This window comes from Salmo salar, chromosome ssa07, assembly GCF_905237065.1.
Source record: "Salmo salar chromosome ssa07, Ssal_v3.1, whole genome shotgun sequence".
Classification (NCBI taxonomy): Eukaryota; Metazoa; Chordata; class Actinopteri; order Salmoniformes; family Salmonidae; genus Salmo; species Salmo salar.
Genome location: NC_059448.1, coordinates 66,390,226 through 66,410,433, shown reverse-complemented (window position 1 = coordinate 66,410,433; position 20,208 = coordinate 66,390,226). Strand labels below are relative to the sequence as shown.

The window sequence follows — 20,208 nt, the reverse complement described above, 5'->3', positions numbered from 1 at the left end:
ACCATGGGCTATAGAGCACTAGGGAATAGGGTGCCATTTTGGACGTAAAGTGGTGAGGTCAGAGTTATCCAGAAATGGATGATTACTGATTTCATGTTCACTCAGGCCTCCTTGCTCTGGACTGGACCTCTGGATTCTGGATTCACGTAGTAGATGCTTTGTTCTGTCAAGACAACAGATAGGAGGGCAGACAATAAACACATCAATATTTACAATGTTGTTTGTGCTCCACTGGTTGCCCTTTTATCAGGGCAACTGGCCACAAATCTTGCTGCTGTGGTTGCACATCTCTCTCTAACTTCCGGAAGAGCCCATTTAAAGAAAATATAAGTCAAGTTCATGGGCGTTGCGTTCATGCGGGCTAGTCCCTCCCATGACACAAAACCCCATTCAGCAGCATGTCAACACACTCATGTTGAGAAGAAGAAGAAACAGTTATTAAAGGAATCGGACAATCTATTTTCTGGACTTAAAGATTCTGGGCTTCAGCTAGACCAACTCTGAAGTGAACTGCTTATCCAAACTGTTGTTTTTATTATAACCAAATATAGAAATGGGAAGAATTAATATCTGCGTAAAACGGGCGTTCATTTTCGTCTGTGTCTTGATCGGTGTAAGTGAAAGTTCATTCTATTGGCCTGGTCGTATTCGAGTAGATAAACCATTTTTTATAGGAGCAGGTCGCCAATTATGACTGTAGATACACGTTTTTTAATACGACATTATTTGTTTACATTATTGCTGGTTATTTTTGTAACTTCAACGCAAGCAGTGAGAGTTGCCGTTTACACGGGACGCTATAAAGAGTGGTGCCGCTTTCATCAACAATAATGAGCCGATTGTTTTATAGTGCAGTATCAAAACAAGCACTGAAATTAAATTGAAATGTTGTATTTAATGTTGCAATTAGGCTACTGGGCTTTAATCTTTCACTGGAACACGTTTTTTAGCGCTGGTTTGTGGGTGTGTTCAGCTTATTTATTTATTTTTCAGCCTTTTAATTTGTCCACTATTTGTTTTTTAGCTGCTAAATATTTTAAAGTTATGAGTTATGTTTATTCTCATCTTCAAATAGGCCTACTGACCTTAGTTATCACGTTTTTGTCAGAATATTAGGCTACTCAATAACTGATATTAGATTTTTATAAACAGCTGACTAAGTAAATATCTCAGCTATTCATTTCTTAATAATGTATAATTTCTTAGTCTATTTATAAATGAGGTATAATATATGTAAATACAATTTACTGTCTGCTTACAAACCATTTGTAGATGGTGTTGGTCAAATGCATTATTGAAGTTATGAAGAAATAGATCCCTCAACTCTCCTCTGAAACAAATGACTGTATCAACCTTTACTGTGCAATATCAGTAGAATTCTCAGTATAATACCCTGTACATTGTAATGATTGATTGTATCATGTGTTGTATTCTCTTCAGATCATCAGCACCCTCTTGCTGGCCATCACATTATTTGGACATGGGTACTTCCACAAATCAGAAGAAGTAATTATGTTATTTTTATAGCCCCTATTACATTTACTAATTATATCATACACATTTCGTTATAATAATGATGTGTCCATCTAGCCTGGTCCCAGATCTGTTTGTGCTGTCTTTCCAACTCCTACAGTGTTTAGTATGACAACAACCATAGAAGTTGGCTATACAGCATAAACAGATCTGAGACCAGGCTAGACTTCAGCAGTATCATTGTAATATTATGATTATAAACCCAGAATTGTCATATCATTAATCTGGCTTGTCTTCCTATTCACAGATAGAGATTCTGCCAGGGATAGCAATTCTTTATGTCCTAGAAGCAGCAACCCTGGTCCTGTCAATCTTTGGGGTTTATGGCGCTCGCAAGGAGAAGAAATGGGCTGTGGTTCTGGTAAGCTTGCCAAGACCTGTCCCAAAGTGTTAGCCTGATCCCAGATCTGTTTGTTTGTCTTGGATAGTTATCATAGGAGTTGGCTATACAGCACAAACAGATCTGGGATCTGGCTACCGACTTGACATCTCCCCTACTGCAAACTGTTCCTTTCTGATAGGTAAGGGCATGCCATACAACTCAAATGAAAACAACGCTTTTCCCATGACCTGTTTCCAACATGTTTTCCAGAAAGTGTGATAAGGTTTGAATTAACCTTTAGTATTGATTTTGCTTTACAACCCCTATATGTGTATGTAGTTTTCAGTAGGTATGTCACTGGCCAGCCTATACCTGTTTGTGGAGTCCGTGAAAACATATCAAGCCAAACCCGAGGTACAGTAGTCTGTATATATACACACACACAGGTAACTGCCAAAATAAAGGAAACACCAACATAAAGTGTCTTAATAGGGTGTTGGGCCACAGCGAGCCAGAACAGATTTAATGCACCTTGGCATAGATCCTACAAGTGTCTGGAACTCTATTGGAGGGATGCGAGACCATTCTTTCACGATAAATTCCATCATTTGGGGTTCTGTTGATGGTGGTAGAAAACGCTGTTTCAGGAGCTGCTTCAGAATCTCACATAGGTGTTCAATTAGGTTGAGATCTGGTGACTGAGACGGCAATGGCATGTGGTTTACATTGATCGTTTTCATGCTCATCAAAGCATTCAGAGACCACTCGTGCCCTTTGGATGGGGGCATATCATCCTTTTTATTATATTGAACCTTTATTTAACTAGGCAAGTCAGTTAAGAACAAATTATTATTTACAATGACGGCCTAGCCCCCCCCCCAGCCAAATCCTCCCCCCCGGCCAAACCCTCCCCTAACCCAGACGACACTGGGCCAATTGTGCGCTGCCCTATGGGACTTCCAATCACAGCCGGTTATGATACAGCCTGGGATCGAACCCGGGTCTGTAGTGATGCCCCTAGTACTGCTGTGCCTTAGACCGCTGCACCACTCGGGAGCCCTAGCCATGGGGAAATAGCCATGTCATGGTAGCCAAAATCATTTTCATACTGTGCATGACCCTAAGCATTATGGGATATTAATTGCTTAATTAACTCAGGAACCACACCTGTGTGGAAGCAGCTACTTTCAATATCCTCCATGTCCCTCATTTACTCAAGGGTTTCCATTATTTTGGCAGTTACCTGTATATATCTTAACTTTCTAATTCAACCTTGAGAGAATGTTTGTTTGCTGTTCTGGTTAAAAGATATTTGAGAAGTTATTGTATGATGGTGCAATACATCTGATTCTTGATAATTCAATGTACTGTATCTGTCCATTTCAAATTCAGAACTGATTCTAGGTTTCAGCTGTGAATATAAAACGCAATGTTAACTTGATTCATTTCAAGATGGAGGAGTTAATCAGAGAGGAACATCTAGCTATGATGCCTCTAAGTGGAGCGAATCAAACAGATTTAGAAGAGCTATACAACATACAGACTAAGGTAAGTCACCTTTATTTAATGCTTCTTATGGTCTCTGCTTGTGCCAATTCACAGCCCCAGAGTGCCAATTCAATGTATCTTTAGGGCCGGTTTTCCATATTATGTAAATCTAGGCCTGGACTAAAAGCACTTTCATTGGAGATTTCTCCAGGTTCTTCCAGGACTAGGCCTTAACTATACCTGGTAAATCGTGTTTTTATAATGTCTGTTTCCTTCACTTTCAGTTCAAATGCTGTGGGCTCGTACAAGGCTACCAAGACTGGGGCACAGACATCCCCCTCTCCTGTCTCTGTTCTGATGAGGACTCAACAAACTTTAAATGTGTGAGTCTGCTGCGTTAAATAAGTTAACTTGTTGCTGGTGTTATGTGTATGCTGAGGAGGATGGGTTTCAATGTGTCAGTCTGTGTTAAAAATGTTATCACTCAAATATGAAAGTGTAAATCTCTCGTCTTTCGATAAGAGCAATAAAAAAATAAATATTTTTAAAACAAAATACAAAACAGATGAGGACAGTGATAAGACAACCATACATAAACTGAAGAAGATGTACATGACAAAACTGTAAAAGCAACAAAAACGATAGAACACATTTGGACCAGACAATTATCATGGATGACATGATGCAGCCTAATAAGAAATCATGCAGCTAAAGTAAAGCACTGTTTTAAACCATGTCACATTCTATTTCAGGTTGCTCCTGGTAACAATACAAGATTTGTTATTCACTATCCCAACAGTGATATGTCTGAGGATGATGACCACAAGGGACTAATGGATGAACACATGCTGGTATATAAAGAGGTAAAAACATGTCATTCCACTACACCGGGGATGGGCAACTGGCAGCCATTTTGAAGTCCCTTGGATCAATTAGGCCATGTCAGCTAATATTTTTTAGATTGCTAAATTTGTTTACCGGCCACCTATCGAAACTTGTTATCATGGCTGAATTACCACCCATGGGGTCCCCATTGATGTTGTGTGTCAGTCTCACTCATGTCATATTAAAAACTGCATACATTTCTCACCACCCTATGGCAAAATGTGTAGAATTGCAGCAAACTTGCTTTAAAACGGCAACATTTTCTCTTCACCCCATGGCAAAATGTGTAGAATTGCAGCAAACTTGCTTTAAAACGGCAACATTTTCTCTTCACCCAATGTCAAAATGTGTAGAGTTGCACAAAATGAACTCTAAAATAAAAATAAATGTCTCTCTGCTGTCAAGAAGTAAAAAGTTGATTTTAAATTTTGCGCCAAAGGTTTTGCAGTACTCATTGATACAATTGTAACGAACGTCGTTGGAAGAATGGTCAGATCAAGGCGCAGCGTGGTTTGGGTTCATCATCTTTTTTTAAGGTGAACCAGCAACAAAACAGAAACCAACGAAACGTACAGCCTTGTAGGGCTAAAAAGCAACAATACAGAATCAAGATCCCACAAACAACAGGTGGGAAAAGGCTGCCTAAATATGATCCCCAATCAGAGACAACGATAGACAGTTGCCTCTGATTGGGAACCATACCAGGCCAACATAGAAATACAAAAAACTAGAGTACCCACCCTAGTCACACCCTGACCTATCAAAAATAGAGAATAAAAAGGCTCTCTAAGGTCAGGGCGTGACAACAATAAACTGATATTTGTTCAAGTTCTGATATAATACAGAGCTGTATACTCTTGTTTTTCACACAAAATGACAAACTCTTAATTTTTCCTTTTCAGCCATGTCTTCCCATCTTATTCTCTTTGGTGGGCTATGGAATCAGCCTGATGATAGGAACATTAGTAGCACTTCAAGCATTATGGGTATGTATTTCATATCTATGTCTGTACTATTTAACCTTTCCAGGGTTGGGTTCCATTCAGTTTTTAAGAGGCAGCTGGTCCTCGTTGTCTCTAATTGGAGATCATATTTAAGTATTTTTTTTTTCCACCTGTGTTTGTGGGCAGTTATTTTCTGTTTAGTTAGTCTGTGTACCTGACAGAACTGTTGGCTGTTTGTTATTTTGTCTTTAGTATTCTGAGTTAAAATAAATATTCAGTATGAGCACTCAACACGCTGCGCCTTGGTCCCCTCTCTACGACAGCCGTTACAGTTTATTATAATTATTACACGCAGGCCGTATGTGGCAGCTAAAAGCTGAATTGCAGTACACAGTACATACAAGTAAACAAGAACAATTAAAACATCTGAAAGTCAGGATGCTAACTGAAGGATGGATGAATTGACCCCAGCGCTGTACCATAGTGATTTTTACCGTACCTCTCAAGTGTAGGCCTATTTGATTTAACCATTATCTATCACACTCAGCACCTAGTCACCTGCTCCATCAATCCTGACTGAGCCGTTACTGTGTGTCTGGTCCTCAGGATATTGGAGTTGCCCTGGCCATCACAATACTCTGCCAGATGAGAAGAAAGGTTGATGTGCCACCTGTGATCTTCACCTCTCAACCACCTCAGTACAGAGAGCTGTGTGACACAGCAGAGAGTGTCTGAAATGAAATGGTCCTCTTATGAAGGATACTCAATGCACTAGTCTGAGTGCCAGTCTGTTTGTGCCATCATGACAACTCCTGTCACTCATTTGTGTCAAGCCAAACATGACAATGGGTGACAAAGAGTTGGCTTGGCAATGACAGCAATGGAGTTGTCATTGTCCAGACCACAAACAGATCTGGAATCAGGCTAGCAATGCATCCATATTATGTACATACTCATAACACACTTGAAATGACAACAAGGGACATTATTAGACATTAGACATCTTTGCTGTGTTGTCCAAAGTATTACTGTTCAACTGATTATCCATCTGACTGCCAGCAAGAGTCTTCTTATTGGCTGTCAAGGGTTCTATAAAACCTGTGGTTTGTTTTTCTGTTGTAAATAATTAGTAACCATTTAACCATTGAAGTGCCTCAGTGTTGGTGACAGTGTCTTGAATAAAGGGAGAAGCGTCTTTTAAGATTATGTTCCTTTATTCGACAACCAACATCTTTAAAAAAATTATATATTTTGTTTACTAAACCCAACTGTATAATCAAAATGACTTTGCCATTATCACAGGAAGTCACAATCAGACTCGGACAAAAATGGAATTTCCTCCAATGACCTTTGTCCTCTCCCCATCCTCTATTCATTTTCTGCCTTTGTCTTTTCCTCCTGCTCTCTCCTCTCATCCTCCTCTCTAACTCTTTTCCTCCTGCTCTCTCCTCTCATCCTCTTCTCTCTAACTCTTTTCCTCCTGCTCTCTCCTCTCATCCTCCTCTCTCTTCCTCTCATCTTCTTTTCCTGTTTCACCCTCTTCTCCTCCTGTCTTTCACACTCCCTCAGCTCTTTCTCTCTCCTCTTCTGTTCTACCTTCTCTGTCTTTGTCTCTGCTTCTTTTCTCTTCCTCTCCTCCTTCTCTTGTTTCTTCAACTTGTCTTTCTCTTTCTTCCAACTGAATACAGTCTGACTCAGGGGGAAAAGTTGATTAAAACAATGAAGAAGTAATGAAGGACTGTAAACTGTATGATATTAGACCAGTGGCTGTAGCCCGGGTACCAGTCAGTTTAGCTATCATTCCACTCCTTGCCACTCCTTGTCATGCTAAACATTTGGCAGTACAAGGGGTGGAATGTTAACTCAACAGACTGGTACCCAGGCTACTGTGGTACCTACTCATAATATAATTTTACGTTAATTCAATAAACTACTTTGTTCTATTTACCTGTGTGGCAGAAGCTTCCTTGGCAATGTGCTGCGCTGCTGTGGTTCCATCGTCATGGCTCCCCAAATGACCTGCATTGCACTGTAAAATCACAGGAGGGCAGTAGATATTAACTCATCAAGTTAGTTAGATGCACACATCCTAGAGAGAGAGAGAGGGGCCTAGCCTGTTCCCAGATCTGTTTGTGTTATCATGTGTTTGGCATGACAAGCAGAGGCATGATGGCACAAACAGACTGGTTCCCAGGCTAAGAAGGGCCCTTGATACTTCTACAGATACTTCTATCAGTAGCATTTCATCTGTCTACAAACCGTAACTCTAACCTTAACCCTAATCCTTATTTTAAACCTTACCCTAACCGTAACTTTAGCAAGCAGTTGCTTATGAACAGATAGTTTGTTTGTTATCCCCCGTTTTTCACAGCAGGAAAACATTTGAATTATTATGTGGGTTATAATTAATGGACATTTTTTGTAGGGGTTGATACATTTTTCATTAGGGCAAATCAAGTTGGACATTTTTTAAATGGAAATTACAAACTTTAGAATACTTTTTTAAACCTTGAATACACTACAAGTTTGCACAGATGGACTATCCAAATAACCTAGATTAAGAAGGGTCTTTTCTACTGGTGCATGGTTCTCGCCATGTTTCCATTGCTTTTCATGCCCTGCAAGTCAATGATGGTATTAAGCACGTCAATAGTCTCCCTCAGATGCATGTTCTCTTCCTCCATTGCATTTCTCTCAGTGCTCCACCTCCCCCTCTCTCCTCCTCTTCCTCCTGTCCCACTCTCTGCTCCTCCAGTTCCCTCACCCACTCTTCTCTCTTCTTGTTCTTCTCCTCCATCTTCTCCAGTTCTCTCGCTCTCTCCATCGCTAGATCCAGGAGTTTGCTGAGTGACTCGATCTCCTCCTGCGCTGCCTTGCTCTCCTCTTTTATCCACTCTCTGTCCTCTATCTCTTTCTTTTACAATTATTTGATCATCTTACTCACACTCCTAAACCTCACCATTACCCCCAACATACTTTCCTGACGGTACTCCAGCTATAGCTGGTACTCCAGCATATCTCTCTCTAGCTGTTCCACTCTAACCAAAGCTTCTTCTGGTTAACTCTGTTATCCTCTAAATCTATCATCTCCTTTTCCTTCTTCTGGTTAACTCTGTTATCCTCTAAATCTATCATCTCCTTTTCCTTCTTCTGGTTAACTCTGTTATCCTCTAAATCTATCATCTCCTTTTCCTTCTTCTGGTTAACTCTGTGCACCGTTTCTCTCTCTCCTTCTCCAGCTGCAGCTCTATCTCTTCCTTCTCTTCTGCTCTCTCCATCACCACTGTGCACCGTTTCTCTCTCTCCTTCTCCAGCTGCAGCTCTATCTCTTCCTTCTCTTCTGCTCTCTCCATCTCCACTGTGCACCGTTTCTCTCTCTCCTTCTCCAGCTGCAGCTCTATCTCTTCCTTCTCTTCTGCTCTCTCCATCACCACTGTGCACCGTTTCTCTCTCTCCTTCTCCAGCTGCAGCTCTATCTCTTCCTTCTCTTCTGCTCTCTACATCTCCACATGCACCGTTTCTCTCTCTCCTTCTCCAGCTGCAGCTCTATCTCTTCCTTCTCTTCTGCTCTCTCCATCTCCACATGCACCGTTTCTCTCTCTCCTTCTCCAGCTGCAGCTCTATCTCTTCCTTCTCTTCTGCTCTCTCCATCTCCACATGCACTGTTTCTCTCTCTCCTTCTCCAGCTGCAGCTCTATCTCTTCCTTCTCTTCTGCTCTCTCCATCTCCACATGCACTGTTTCTCTCTATCCTTCTCCAGCTCTACCTCCTCCTTCTCTTCTCTTGTCCTCCTCAACTCTGCCTCTAACAACCTTCTCTCTCTCCATCTTAATTAGATGCCATTCCAACTCCCCGTCTTGCTTCAGATGTCCGTCTCCGTCTCTCAGACTGCTTTATCTCTGCACTACATTCTTCCCTTTCTCTTCCTGATTCTCTCAGTCTCTTTCTGTATCACAGATCTTAATGGATCACACTCCCCCGCTGCTTGTATTGCCCGGTCTACTGCAAGCTCCAGCCTTTCTTTCTCATCCAGTTCCCCTTATTTCTTCTCTTCATCCATCTATTCCCTCTTCTTCTGAAACTAATTTTCTTCTACTTTTAAGTTTTCTTTCTTTTTATTTTGATAGTTTCTTTTTCCCCCAAACTCTTTCCTAGCTTTTCCTGGAGATCCTCACTCGTCATCTCATACTCTCTGTCACTGTCCCCAAGACTCTGCAATGGTAACCAAGCCATTGCTCCACCAATCCACAAGGAGTTATGTTGTGGTGGAGAATGTTTTGATTTAAGTGTTCTGGAAGATGATATTCATTTGAATATAATGTTTCATTCAAAGCAACTGCTTTACAGTTCTGAGTTCCAACATTGAATAGAATGTGAGGCAGAGTTTCCACAAATACTGAAAGTTGTTTTTCTCAGTTAAAAACAATAATGATAACATGATATATAATTATAATATATCAAAACGGTTTATCTGTTTTTGTATCTATTTTGTTATCTATTTAATTTTGAAAGTGTTTTAACAAAGTCTTTTTAACATATTGTATCCAGGTTTTGAGAGCAATGTCAATGAGAACTGAAACACTACATTTCCCACAATACCACAGGTGGGGGCTCACGTGACGATTAGCAGGTAGGGCGGGATTAAATTGTTTGCGGTGCAGTTGGACAGTTAAGGGTGGGCGTGTAGAGAGAGACGGAAAAACATAGTGAGGGCGGGAAGGCAACAGGTGGATGGAGAAAGAGAAAGTCATCCACTAACAAAGACAATCTGGAGGAGAAAGATGGCAGCTCTTTTGACAGTGTAAAGGAGACTCAATCTGTTTCTTATTCTGTGTGGAAGAGTAGTGCTTACTATTGGCTGTTCAGTGCACTCTGTTGCCGTTGGAAATGAACTGGGGCAACACCTGAGAAGGAGGCTGGTCGGGAGCAGAAAGGGAATGATTTGAGCCGCTGTTATCCTCACCTGGTGGATGTAAGGGAGGGAGAGGGAGAGAGGCCTGATTGGAGGGAACATTCTGGGCTTGACTGAAAGACCTGTGCTCAATTCTTAACAGGTACAAGTCAACAAGAGACCCTATGTCATCAGTGATTATAACCTAGCCACAACCATAGCATTGTAAGGCAGACATCAGGCACTTGCTTATAACACAGTTGTAACATAGTCCTAGCATTGTGACGTGTGTTGGTGTGGCTCCCAGGCCCAGACAGCCCGCTCCTCTTCACGATGCAGCAGCCAACTGGAGGAGTGGAGCAGCAGGACGAATCCTTTGATTTCCTGTTCAAGATCATCCTGATTGGAGATTCCAACGTGGGCAAGACCTGCGTGGTCCAGAGCTTCAAGTCAGGACAGTTCTCAGAGAGGCAACAGAACACCATAGGCGTGGACTTCACCGTGCGGACAGTGGACATCGAGGGCAAGAAAATTAAGGTAAGGAAGTCAGCCTCAAACCTTTAGAAGAAATGGTGCTTTATAGAACTAAAAAGGGTTCAATGAAAGTCAGCCTAACCCTAAACCTAACCCTACAGTCACTGTCACTCCAGCAAGCTGTTGCATAGCAACAGAGCTGCAGTTGGTAGTTTGTTGATAGTTTGAACATCTACAACACATCTTCTGTTGTTGACTATACACATAACTTATAACTGAAATGTCAAAGTGTTGCCTCCTGATCAGATTAGTTGCTGTCTGAATACTTCAGTTTCCAGGCCATTAGAGTGGTTGGTGTAAAATACAGCTGTTGTCTTGTGATACTGCCAAGAAGGCTTTGCAGGCCTTAATTAAGTTGACACTTAATACAAGTTGGACCAGCATTTCATGAGGGACTCGCCTTTCTGGTTCTCCTACAACACATCAGTCATTCCTCTTTCTCTTCCCTGACCAAAAACGTCAGTACCTATTGAGGTCAAACTACTGTATGCTTGAATAGGAAACTCTATGAGGGGCTAGCTACACTCTTATCATTGTTTTTACTATCTAGAACCTTAAAGGCTTTTTGGTTGCAGGTAGAATGCTTTTGTGTTCCATGTAGAACCATTTCTACAGATGGTTCTACCTGAAGCCCAAAACGGTTCTAACTGGAATCAAAAAGGGTTCTCCTATGGGTCAGCAGAAGAACTCTTTTGGAACCGTTTTTTCTAAGAGTGAAGGTTTAAATACTTTCGAGATACTTTAGGTTTAAATGATTTTGTAGCTGGAGGGCACCTCCCTCCCTCCTCTACCTACACCTGCTAACTGTATTGTTCCCCAAACCTGCCAGGCAAGGTGATAGGAAGGTATTTATGGTGCGCTCTCTTCCTCTTACCAACCATAGAGAAACACTCTTAGAAAAAAGGGTTACAAAAGGATTATTCCACTGTCCCCGTAGGGAGAACCTTTTTGGTTCCATGTAGAAGCCTCTGTGGAAAGAACCAAAAAGGGTTCTATGGGGACAGCCAAATAGCCATTTTGGGTTGTAGATAGCACCTTTTTGTTTAAGAGTGGTATCTGTACATTATTACTAGAGGGGCCTACTGTGTGTCATATACCTCCTTCATTCTAGAATGGCTTCTATTTCATTCTGTGTTACTGACCGTATCCTCAACCAACTGACCTTTGACACAGGAAGGAAGGAAGAGCAGGCAAGTGGATGGCTTCAGAATGTATCTCAGTCTGGGGCTCTGTCCCAGAGCGCACCCTATTCCTAATCTAGTGCACTACTTTTGACCAGGGCCCATGTCTCTGGTCGAAAGTAGTGCACTATATAGGGAATAGGGTGCCATTTGGTTTATGGCCACTCTGTGTGAATAGGGCCTTGTTGCCTCAACTGACCGCACATCAGAACGTATGCAAATCATGCATGATGACAACACTAGACCATTGTTGCTATCCCTGTACCACACACAACTCCACGTGACGACTGTAACCACACAACGAGACAGATCAATGCAAACAGCATTTATTGAGACTGCTTGTACTATTTACTGACAGGAACATGGATATTATTCTGCTGTAAAGAGTTCTATTTACTGACAGGAACATGGATATTATTCTGCTGTAAAGAGTTCTATTTACTGACAGGAACATGGATATTATTCCGCTGTAAAGAGTTCTATTTACTGACAGGAACATGGATATTATTCTGCTGTAAAGAGTTCTATTTACTGACAGGAACATGGATATTATTCCGCTGTAAAGAGTTCTATTTACTGACAGGAACATGGATATTATTCTGCTGTAAAGAGTTCTATTTACTGACAGGAACATGGATATTATTCCGCTGTAAAGAGTTCTATTTACTGACAGGAACATGGATATTATTCCGCTGTAAAGAGTTCTATTTACTCACAGGAACATGGATATTATTCCGCTGTAAAGAGTTCTATTTACTGACACGAACATGGATATTATTCTGCTGTAAAGAGTTCTATTTACTGACAGGAACATGGATATTATTCCGCTGTAAAGAGTTCTATTTACTGACAGGAACATGGATATTATTCCGCTGTAAAGAGTTCTATTTACTGACAGGAACATGGATATTATTCCGCTGTAAAGAGTTCTATTTACTGAGAGGAACATGGATATTATTCCGCTGTAAAGAGTTCTATTTACTCACAGGAACATGGATATTATTCCGCTGTAAAGAGTTCTATTTACTGACAGGAACATGGATATTATTCCGCTGTAAAGAGTTCTATTTACTGACAGGAACATGGATATTATTTCGCTGTAAAGAGTTCTATTTACTGACAGGAACATGGATATTATTCTGCTGTAAAGAGTTCTATTTACTCACAGGAACATGGATATTATTCTGCTGTAAAGAGTTCTATTTACTGACAGGAACATGGATATTATTCCGCTGTAAAGAGTTCTATTTACTGACAGGAACATGGATATTATTTCGCTGTAAAGAGTTCTATTTACTCACAGGAACATGGATATTATTCTGAAGTAAAGAGTTCTATTTACTGACAGGAACATGGATATTATTCTGCTGTAAAGAGTTCTATTTACTGACAGGAACATGGATATTATTCTGCTGTAAAGAGTTCTATTTACTGACAGGAACATGGATATTATTCTGCTGTAAAGAGTTCTATTTACTGACAGGAACATGGATATTATTCTGCTGTAAAGAGTTCTATTTACTGACAGGAACATGGATATTATTCTGCTGTAAAGAGTTCTATTTACTGACAGGAACATGGATATTATTCCGCTGTAAAGAGTTCTATTTACTCACAGGAACATGGATATTATTCTGCTGTAAAGAGTTCTATTTACTGACAGGAACATGGATATTATTCCGCTGTAAAGAGTTCTATTTACTGACAGGAACATGGATATTATTCCGCTGTAAAGAGTTCTATTTACTGACAGGAACATGGATATTATTCCGCTGTAAAGAGTTCTATTTACTGACAGGAACATGGATATTATTCCGCTGTAAAGAGTTCTATTTACTGACAGGAACATGGATATTATTCCGCTGTAAAGAGTTCTATTTACTGACAGGAACATGGATATTATTCCGCTGTAAAGAGTTCTATTTACTGACAGGAACATGGATATTATTCCGCTGTAAAGAGTTCTATTTACTCACAGGAACATGGATATTATTCTGCTGTAAAGAGTTCTATTTACTGACAGGAACATGGATATTATTCCGCTGTAAAGAGTTCTATTTACTGACAGGAACATGGATATTATTCCGCTGTAAAGAGTTCTATTTACTGACAGGAACATGGATATTATTCTGCTGTAAAGAGTTCTATTTACTGACAGGAACATGGATATTATTCTGCTGTAAAGAGTTCTATTTACTGACAGGAACATGGATATTATTCTGCTGTAAAGAGTTCTATTTACTGACAGGAACATGGATATTATTCTGCTGTAAAGAGTTCTATTTACTGACAGGAACATGGATATTATTCTGCTGTAAAGAGTTCTATTTACTGACAGGAACATGGATATTATTCCGCTGTAAAGAGTTCTATTTACTGACAGGAACATGGATATTATTCCGCTGTAAAGAGTTCTATTTACTCACAGGAACATGGATATTATTCTGCTGTAAAGAGTTCTATTTACTGACAGGAACATGGATATTATTCTGCTGTAAAGAGTTCTATTTACTGACAGGAACATGGATATTATTCCGCTGTAAAGAGTTCTATTTACTGACAGGAACATGGATATCATTCCGCTGTAAAGAGTTCTAATTAGTTTCTTTAGTCACTTTGCATGAAAACGGCAGTTCTCTTGCTCCAGGCAGTTCTCTTGCTCCAGGCAGTGCTCTTGCTCCAGGCAGTGCTCTTGCTCCAGGCAGTGCTCTTGCTCCAGGCAGAAATGGAGTTGCAGGGTGTTTTGCTTCCCGCCCTATAGAGGTGTGTCATTGTTAAACACAGGAACCAGTGGAAATCCCCTGTGCATCACTGCACACATCCTGTATATAAGCTATCCCTCCCAAAGCCAGAGACATGTTTAGTACATTACAACTACAGCACATATGAATCAAGACATAGATAATCCCTACAGTAGCTTTTGGAAGCATATAAAATATGTTTTATCCAACAAGTTCTCCTGTGCTTGTGTACATGTTGTGTGGCTGATTAGGAGAAAGAGAGATGAACGGAGTTAACAGGGGTTTTAGAGGAAGACAAAGATAAAGTCTGTGAGGAGAGTGATAAAGAAACCAATGCAGGTTAAGACCAGGTGAGCATGGGAGATTAGGAACTCTGGTGCCAGGTGTGTCAGGTTGCTATGGCAGTTGTTGCTATGCTAACATGAAGAGAGGAGCAGGTCAGGCAGAGGCTGAAGGAGATGCCTCAGACGTACAGTGGCATATTGCAGCCTTTTTTTAACATTTACAGTACATCATCATTTTGTTAAGGTGCCATTTCAGTAGTGCTGCCTTCACACAGAGTATTGTTCCCTCCAGGAGTATTTTAGACTGTGAGATCATTGTTTTGTATTGTTCCCTCCAGGAGTATATTAGACTGTGAGATCATTGTTTTGTATTGTTCCCTCCAGGAGTATATTAGACTGTGAGATCATTGTTTTGTATTGTTCCCTCCAGGAGTATATTAGACTGTGAGATCATTGTTTTGTATTGTTCCCTCCAGGAGTATATTAGACTGTGAGATCATTGTTTTGTATTGTTCCCTCCAGGAGTATATTAGACTGTGAGATCATTGTTTTGTATTGTTCCCTCCAGGAGTATTTTAGACTGTGAGATCATTGTTTTGTATTGTTCCCTCCAGGAGTATATTAGACTGTGAGATCATTGTTTTGTATTGTTCCCTCCAGGAGTATATTAGACTGTGAGATGTTTTGTGTTCAGAGATAAGACTGTGAGATCATTGTTTGTATTTTCCTCCAGGAGTATTTAGACTGTGAGATCATTGTTTTGTATTGTTCCTCCAGGAGTATATTAGACTGTGAGATCATTGTTTTGTATTGTTCCCTCCAGGAGTATATTAGACTGTGAGATCATTGTTTTGTATTGTTCCCTCCAGGAGTATATTAGACTGTGAGATCATTGTGTTTGTGTGTGCGATATTTATCTAATTCTGTGTGTGTCTGTGTAAAACAGATGCAGGTATGGGACACGGCTGGACAGGAGCGTTTCCGGACCATCACCCAGAGTTACTACCGCAGCGCCCACGGCGCCATGATCGCCTATGACATCACACGCCACGGAACCTTTGACTCCGTGTCCAATTGGATCAGGGAGGTGGAGCTGTACGGCGCGGCCAATGTAGTGCTCTGTCTCATTGGTGAGTGGGAGCAAAAATATTTGCTAACGCTATGTGGATGGGCCATTGTTTTGAATTGAACTGTTTGTTCTATCATTTGTATTTCTATAATTGTGATGTAAAGATTTGAAATAAAAAGGTTTCCGGGCCTCTCTCAGAAAAGAGCTTCAAACCTTTAAAATACTTTAACCCCTGACCCCTTCCTGTTCAAATAAAGGTTTTTGACAAATCAGTTCTAAAAACAAAACTTTAAACACCTATTTCTCTCCCTCCCAGGCAACAAGTCACATTTCCAACAATGTCCTTCCTCTCCCTCCCAGGTAACAAGTCTGACCTGGAGTCTGAGCGTCAGGTGTTGTTCCAGGAGGCATGCTGTATGGCTGAGGAGAGAGGCATCCTGGCAGCGTTAGAGACCTCAGCTAAGGAGGCCCAGAATGTGGACGATGCCTTCATGATGATGGCCCGCGAGCTGCTGGCACGCAACGGCATGGCCGTCCGGCAACAGGCCCCTAGCAACAATGACTCGCCCCGCGTCCTGCTCCGAGCCAACTCACGACCAATCAACGGGCCAGCGGTGATCACAGACAAGAAGACGTGTTGCTGACATAGAGAGGAGGAAGGACAACAGAGGGAGTTTAAGAATGGATACCTGGGGGGACATGTGTGTGCCACTGTGTTGCCTGGAGGAGGACAGAATAAGGCAGGGATCATCAACTAGATTCAGCCGTGGGACGATTTTTTTCTGGAACGGATGGTCGGAGGGCCGGAACACAATTACAATTCATATGTAAACCACAAATTGACCGCCAGAAGCCCAAACAGATATAGTTTGACTAAAACATAATCTTTTCAAACCTTGCTCACATTTGTATACGATCACGTATCTCTCTATTATGCGTGGGAATACTTGGGAACAGATTTCTTCAATTAAAATCACTTGGAGCTGATTTCCTGGTGTTTCTACAATCTTTAATGTCCAACAATGAAAATTACACAAAGAAATATATATATATAATATATCTTCTTCTTTTTTAACTTGGGGGCCAAATAAACCCACCGGCGTGCCGCCAGCTGGGGAACCCTGGAATAGGGGAAGCTGAGACTGTTACCCAGTACACACACACCTTTTTGTGGGTGCCTTTAGGTACTATTGACCTATGACCTATGCAGTGGTGTAACGCAGTTTCTCAAACCCCCGACCCCCCCCACAAGGTACGAGCAATTTAATAAAAAAATGCTCTGTAGCGTTTTATAGCTGATCTCAGGCTCTTTTCCATATTCTGCTGAGAGAACACGTTGCTGTTTTAGTTCTCGGGGATTCTTTAAAGACGCGACAATCTCAACTTTTTCCCACGATTGTTTCACTCTAACATTAGATTATTCAAATATGTAATACAAATCTCCAAACTTCTTTTTGATTAGTTTTCTAGATGTAGGACATAAAACAACATTTATAAAACAAACATCACCCCTACGTCTAACATAGCAAATATTACAATTCTTTAAGCATCTGTTGCAGAACAATTCAAATATTTTGTCTGAATATTGACAACAACAACAAAATCTTAAGGGGTAGTTGGCAACAGATACTGATACTGCCTCTAAAAATACGAGTTCAATAAAAAAAAAAGTAAAATATGGAAAATGATTAATTTCAGCACTCGGAGTTGGCGTTAGACAAAAACCTGACAGAGTTGATGCTTAACAGAGTGGACAAAAAATGATGCTTAACAGAGTGGACAGAAATTGATGCTTAACAGAGTGGACAGAAAATGATGCTTAACAGAGTGGACAGAAATTGATGCTTAACAGAGTGGACAGAAATTGATGCTTAACAGAGTGGACAGAAATTGATGCTTAATTCAAGTGGTATACACAGTAGCAATTATGTTTTACTCAGTTGCTTTATGACTCTAAATCCTCATTTAAAGAATATTTCTCTCACAACTTTCTAAAATCTGAAATGAATCAGGAATGAGGAGGGTCAGCTATGCCATAAGGACCCCTTGTCCATCTCCTCGTTAGATTACGATAGAATATGAATTTTGGTTCAAATATGTTACATTTAAGTCACAGAGGGCTATTGCATAAAACTACATAAGATCATGTTTCAGTTAATATCCATTATTGGGGAGTTAATTTTGGGGAGTTTGAAATTGGGATCCTTTGCTCAGGACAGGGCATTTCCAGGCATAGAGCCGACATGGAAATGAATAATATTGAAAGTATTTAGAAGATTTGAAAAAAACCTATTATTGTGGGGGTGCGTGCTATGCCAGGGGATCTATGACACTGTGACCTTGTGAGTGTCCCGGGGGGGAGTGGACTGGAGCAGTGGATGAAACACTACATTACTGCTCCACCTGCTGCTATCCATGTTGTTGCTGAAAGCCTACAGTGCCTGAACGGTGCCTGAACAGGACCTGAACAGGACCTGCACATTGCCTGTAGTGTGACTCCCAGCAGCTTCCTCACACAGAGCAAGCTATGGTATTGGATTAGAACAAACGTGCACATCAGTGACGTACTACTGACGTCTCCAGAGACATTTTCATTTGTGATGTTTTATGTACAATGATGCCTAATATGTGACCGTCATTGGTCAGTGGTCATACGTTATACTATTGTTATAGACATTCAATTAGATTTTCATTTGAGGCCATGTGGCAGAAAGTGATAAGGGAAGCTAGTGGGTCTGGGAAGGTGTGATGTATTTTGTATCTTTTGTATTGTTTCTCAAAGATCAAATAAAATCAACAACAAAAGAATACATAGATTGTAAAAGATGATTTGCAGTAATTCGTTGAGGAAAAAGGTTGAGGTTCAGTTTGAACTAAGTGCTGCACTACGGGCTTTTCAAGTCGGGCCTTTGGAAAAGTACGATACCTGTGTGTCAGTAAGGAGAATAAGGACATGCGTACACTTTGGTAAGACACTGAAAACCGGTGTAACTCTCTGGATACCACTAGAGGGAGTAGTAGGTCTACATTCACTTATCCACTTCGGAGCATCAGAAGAAGAGAGAACGAAGCAGCTCCATCATTATGAGTCAAGTTAAGCATCATTGACAACAGCCACAGTATTTCTGCCTGGATACTGTAACTCCTAGACCTGCTATGACCTAACATCACAGGGCCTCTTGTTGCTAAAAAAAGTATAGACTCATTTATCCAAATACGGAAATTCTGTTGAAATGTGTATGGCCTGCCAAACCATCCTGCTTTTGACATAATACTTCTACTCTCGACAAAGAACTCGGCAACATCTGGACGAAATGTGAGTTTGGAGAATGCACATAGCTTGGCAGTGAATACCTGGAGAGAGCCTTTGATTCTGCAGCAGGTATGACAGTACCAGGAGAAAGCCTTTGATTCTGCAGCAGGTATGACAGTTAGTACCAGGAGAGAGCCTTTGATTCTGCAGCAGGTATGACAGTTAGTACCTGGAGAGATCCTTTGATTCTGCAGCAGGTATGACAGTTAGTACCAGGAGAGATCCTTTGATTCTGCAGCAGGTATGACAGTTAGTACCAGGAGAGAGCCTTTGATTCTGCAGCAGGTATGACAGTTAGTACCAGGAGAGAGCCTTTGATTCTGCAGCAGGTATGACAGTTAGTACCAGGAGAGATCCTTTGATTCTGCAGCAGGTATGACAGTACCAGGAGAGAGCCTTTGATTCTGCAGCAGGTATGACAGTTAGTACCAGGAGAGAGCCTTTGATTCTGCAGCAGGTATGACAGTTAGTACCAGGAGAGAGCCTTTGATTCTGCAGCAGGTATGACAGTTAGTACCAGGAGAGAGCCTTTGATTCTGCAGCAGGTATGACAGTACCAGGAGAGAGCCTTTGATTCTGCAGCAGGTATGACAGTTAGTACCTGGAGAGAGCCTTTGATTCTGCAGCAGGTATGACAGTTAGTACCAGGAGAAAGCCTTTGATTCTGCAGCAGGTATGACAGTTAGTACCAGGAGAGATCCTTTGATTCTGCAGCAGGTATGACAGTTAGTACCAGGAGAGAGCCTTTGATTCTGCAGCAGGTATGACAGTTAGTACCAGGAGAGAGCCTTTGATTCTGCAGCAGGTATGACAGTTAGTACCAGGAGAGAGCCTTTGATTCTGCAGCAGGTATGACAGTTAGTACCAGGAGAGAGCCTTTGATTCTGCAGCAGGTATGACAGTTAGTACCAGGAGAGATCCTTTGATTCTGCAGCAGGTATGACAGTTAGTACCAGGAGAGAGCCTTTGATTCTGCAGCAGGTATGACAGTTAGTACCAGGAGAGAGCCTTTGATTCTGCAGC

At 41.1% G+C, this 20,208-nt stretch overlaps 2 protein-coding genes across 3 annotated transcripts; both read left to right on the top strand.

Moving 5' to 3' along the window:
- The first annotated feature begins 353 nt into the window (after window positions 1–353).
- On the top strand, window positions 354–7,117 carry tsn8 (Tetraspanin-8). 2 transcript variants are annotated; one of them, NM_001141205.1, is given in 9 exon segments: window positions 359–613; window positions 1,441–1,506; window positions 1,781–1,894; window positions 2,195–2,269; window positions 3,308–3,403; window positions 3,628–3,726; window positions 4,096–4,206; window positions 5,131–5,214; window positions 5,779–6,371. In NM_001141205.1, coding segments are annotated over 9 exon segments (834 nt in total). In that variant the 5' UTR covers window positions 359–553; the 3' UTR covers window positions 5,908–6,371.
- Window positions 7,118–9,774: 2,657 nt separating this feature from the next.
- On the top strand, window positions 9,775–18,682 carry LOC106592662 (ras-related protein Rab-19). Its single transcript, XM_045722483.1, has 4 exons — window positions 9,775–10,226; window positions 10,371–10,600; window positions 15,750–15,933; window positions 16,233–18,682. The coding sequence occupies exons 2-4, from the start codon at window positions 10,397–10,399 to the stop codon at window positions 16,514–16,516; spliced, it is 672 nt and encodes a 223-aa protein (XP_045578439.1). The 5' UTR covers window positions 9,775–10,226; window positions 10,371–10,396; the 3' UTR covers window positions 16,517–18,682.
- The last annotated feature ends 1,526 nt before the right edge of the window (window positions 18,683–20,208 follow it).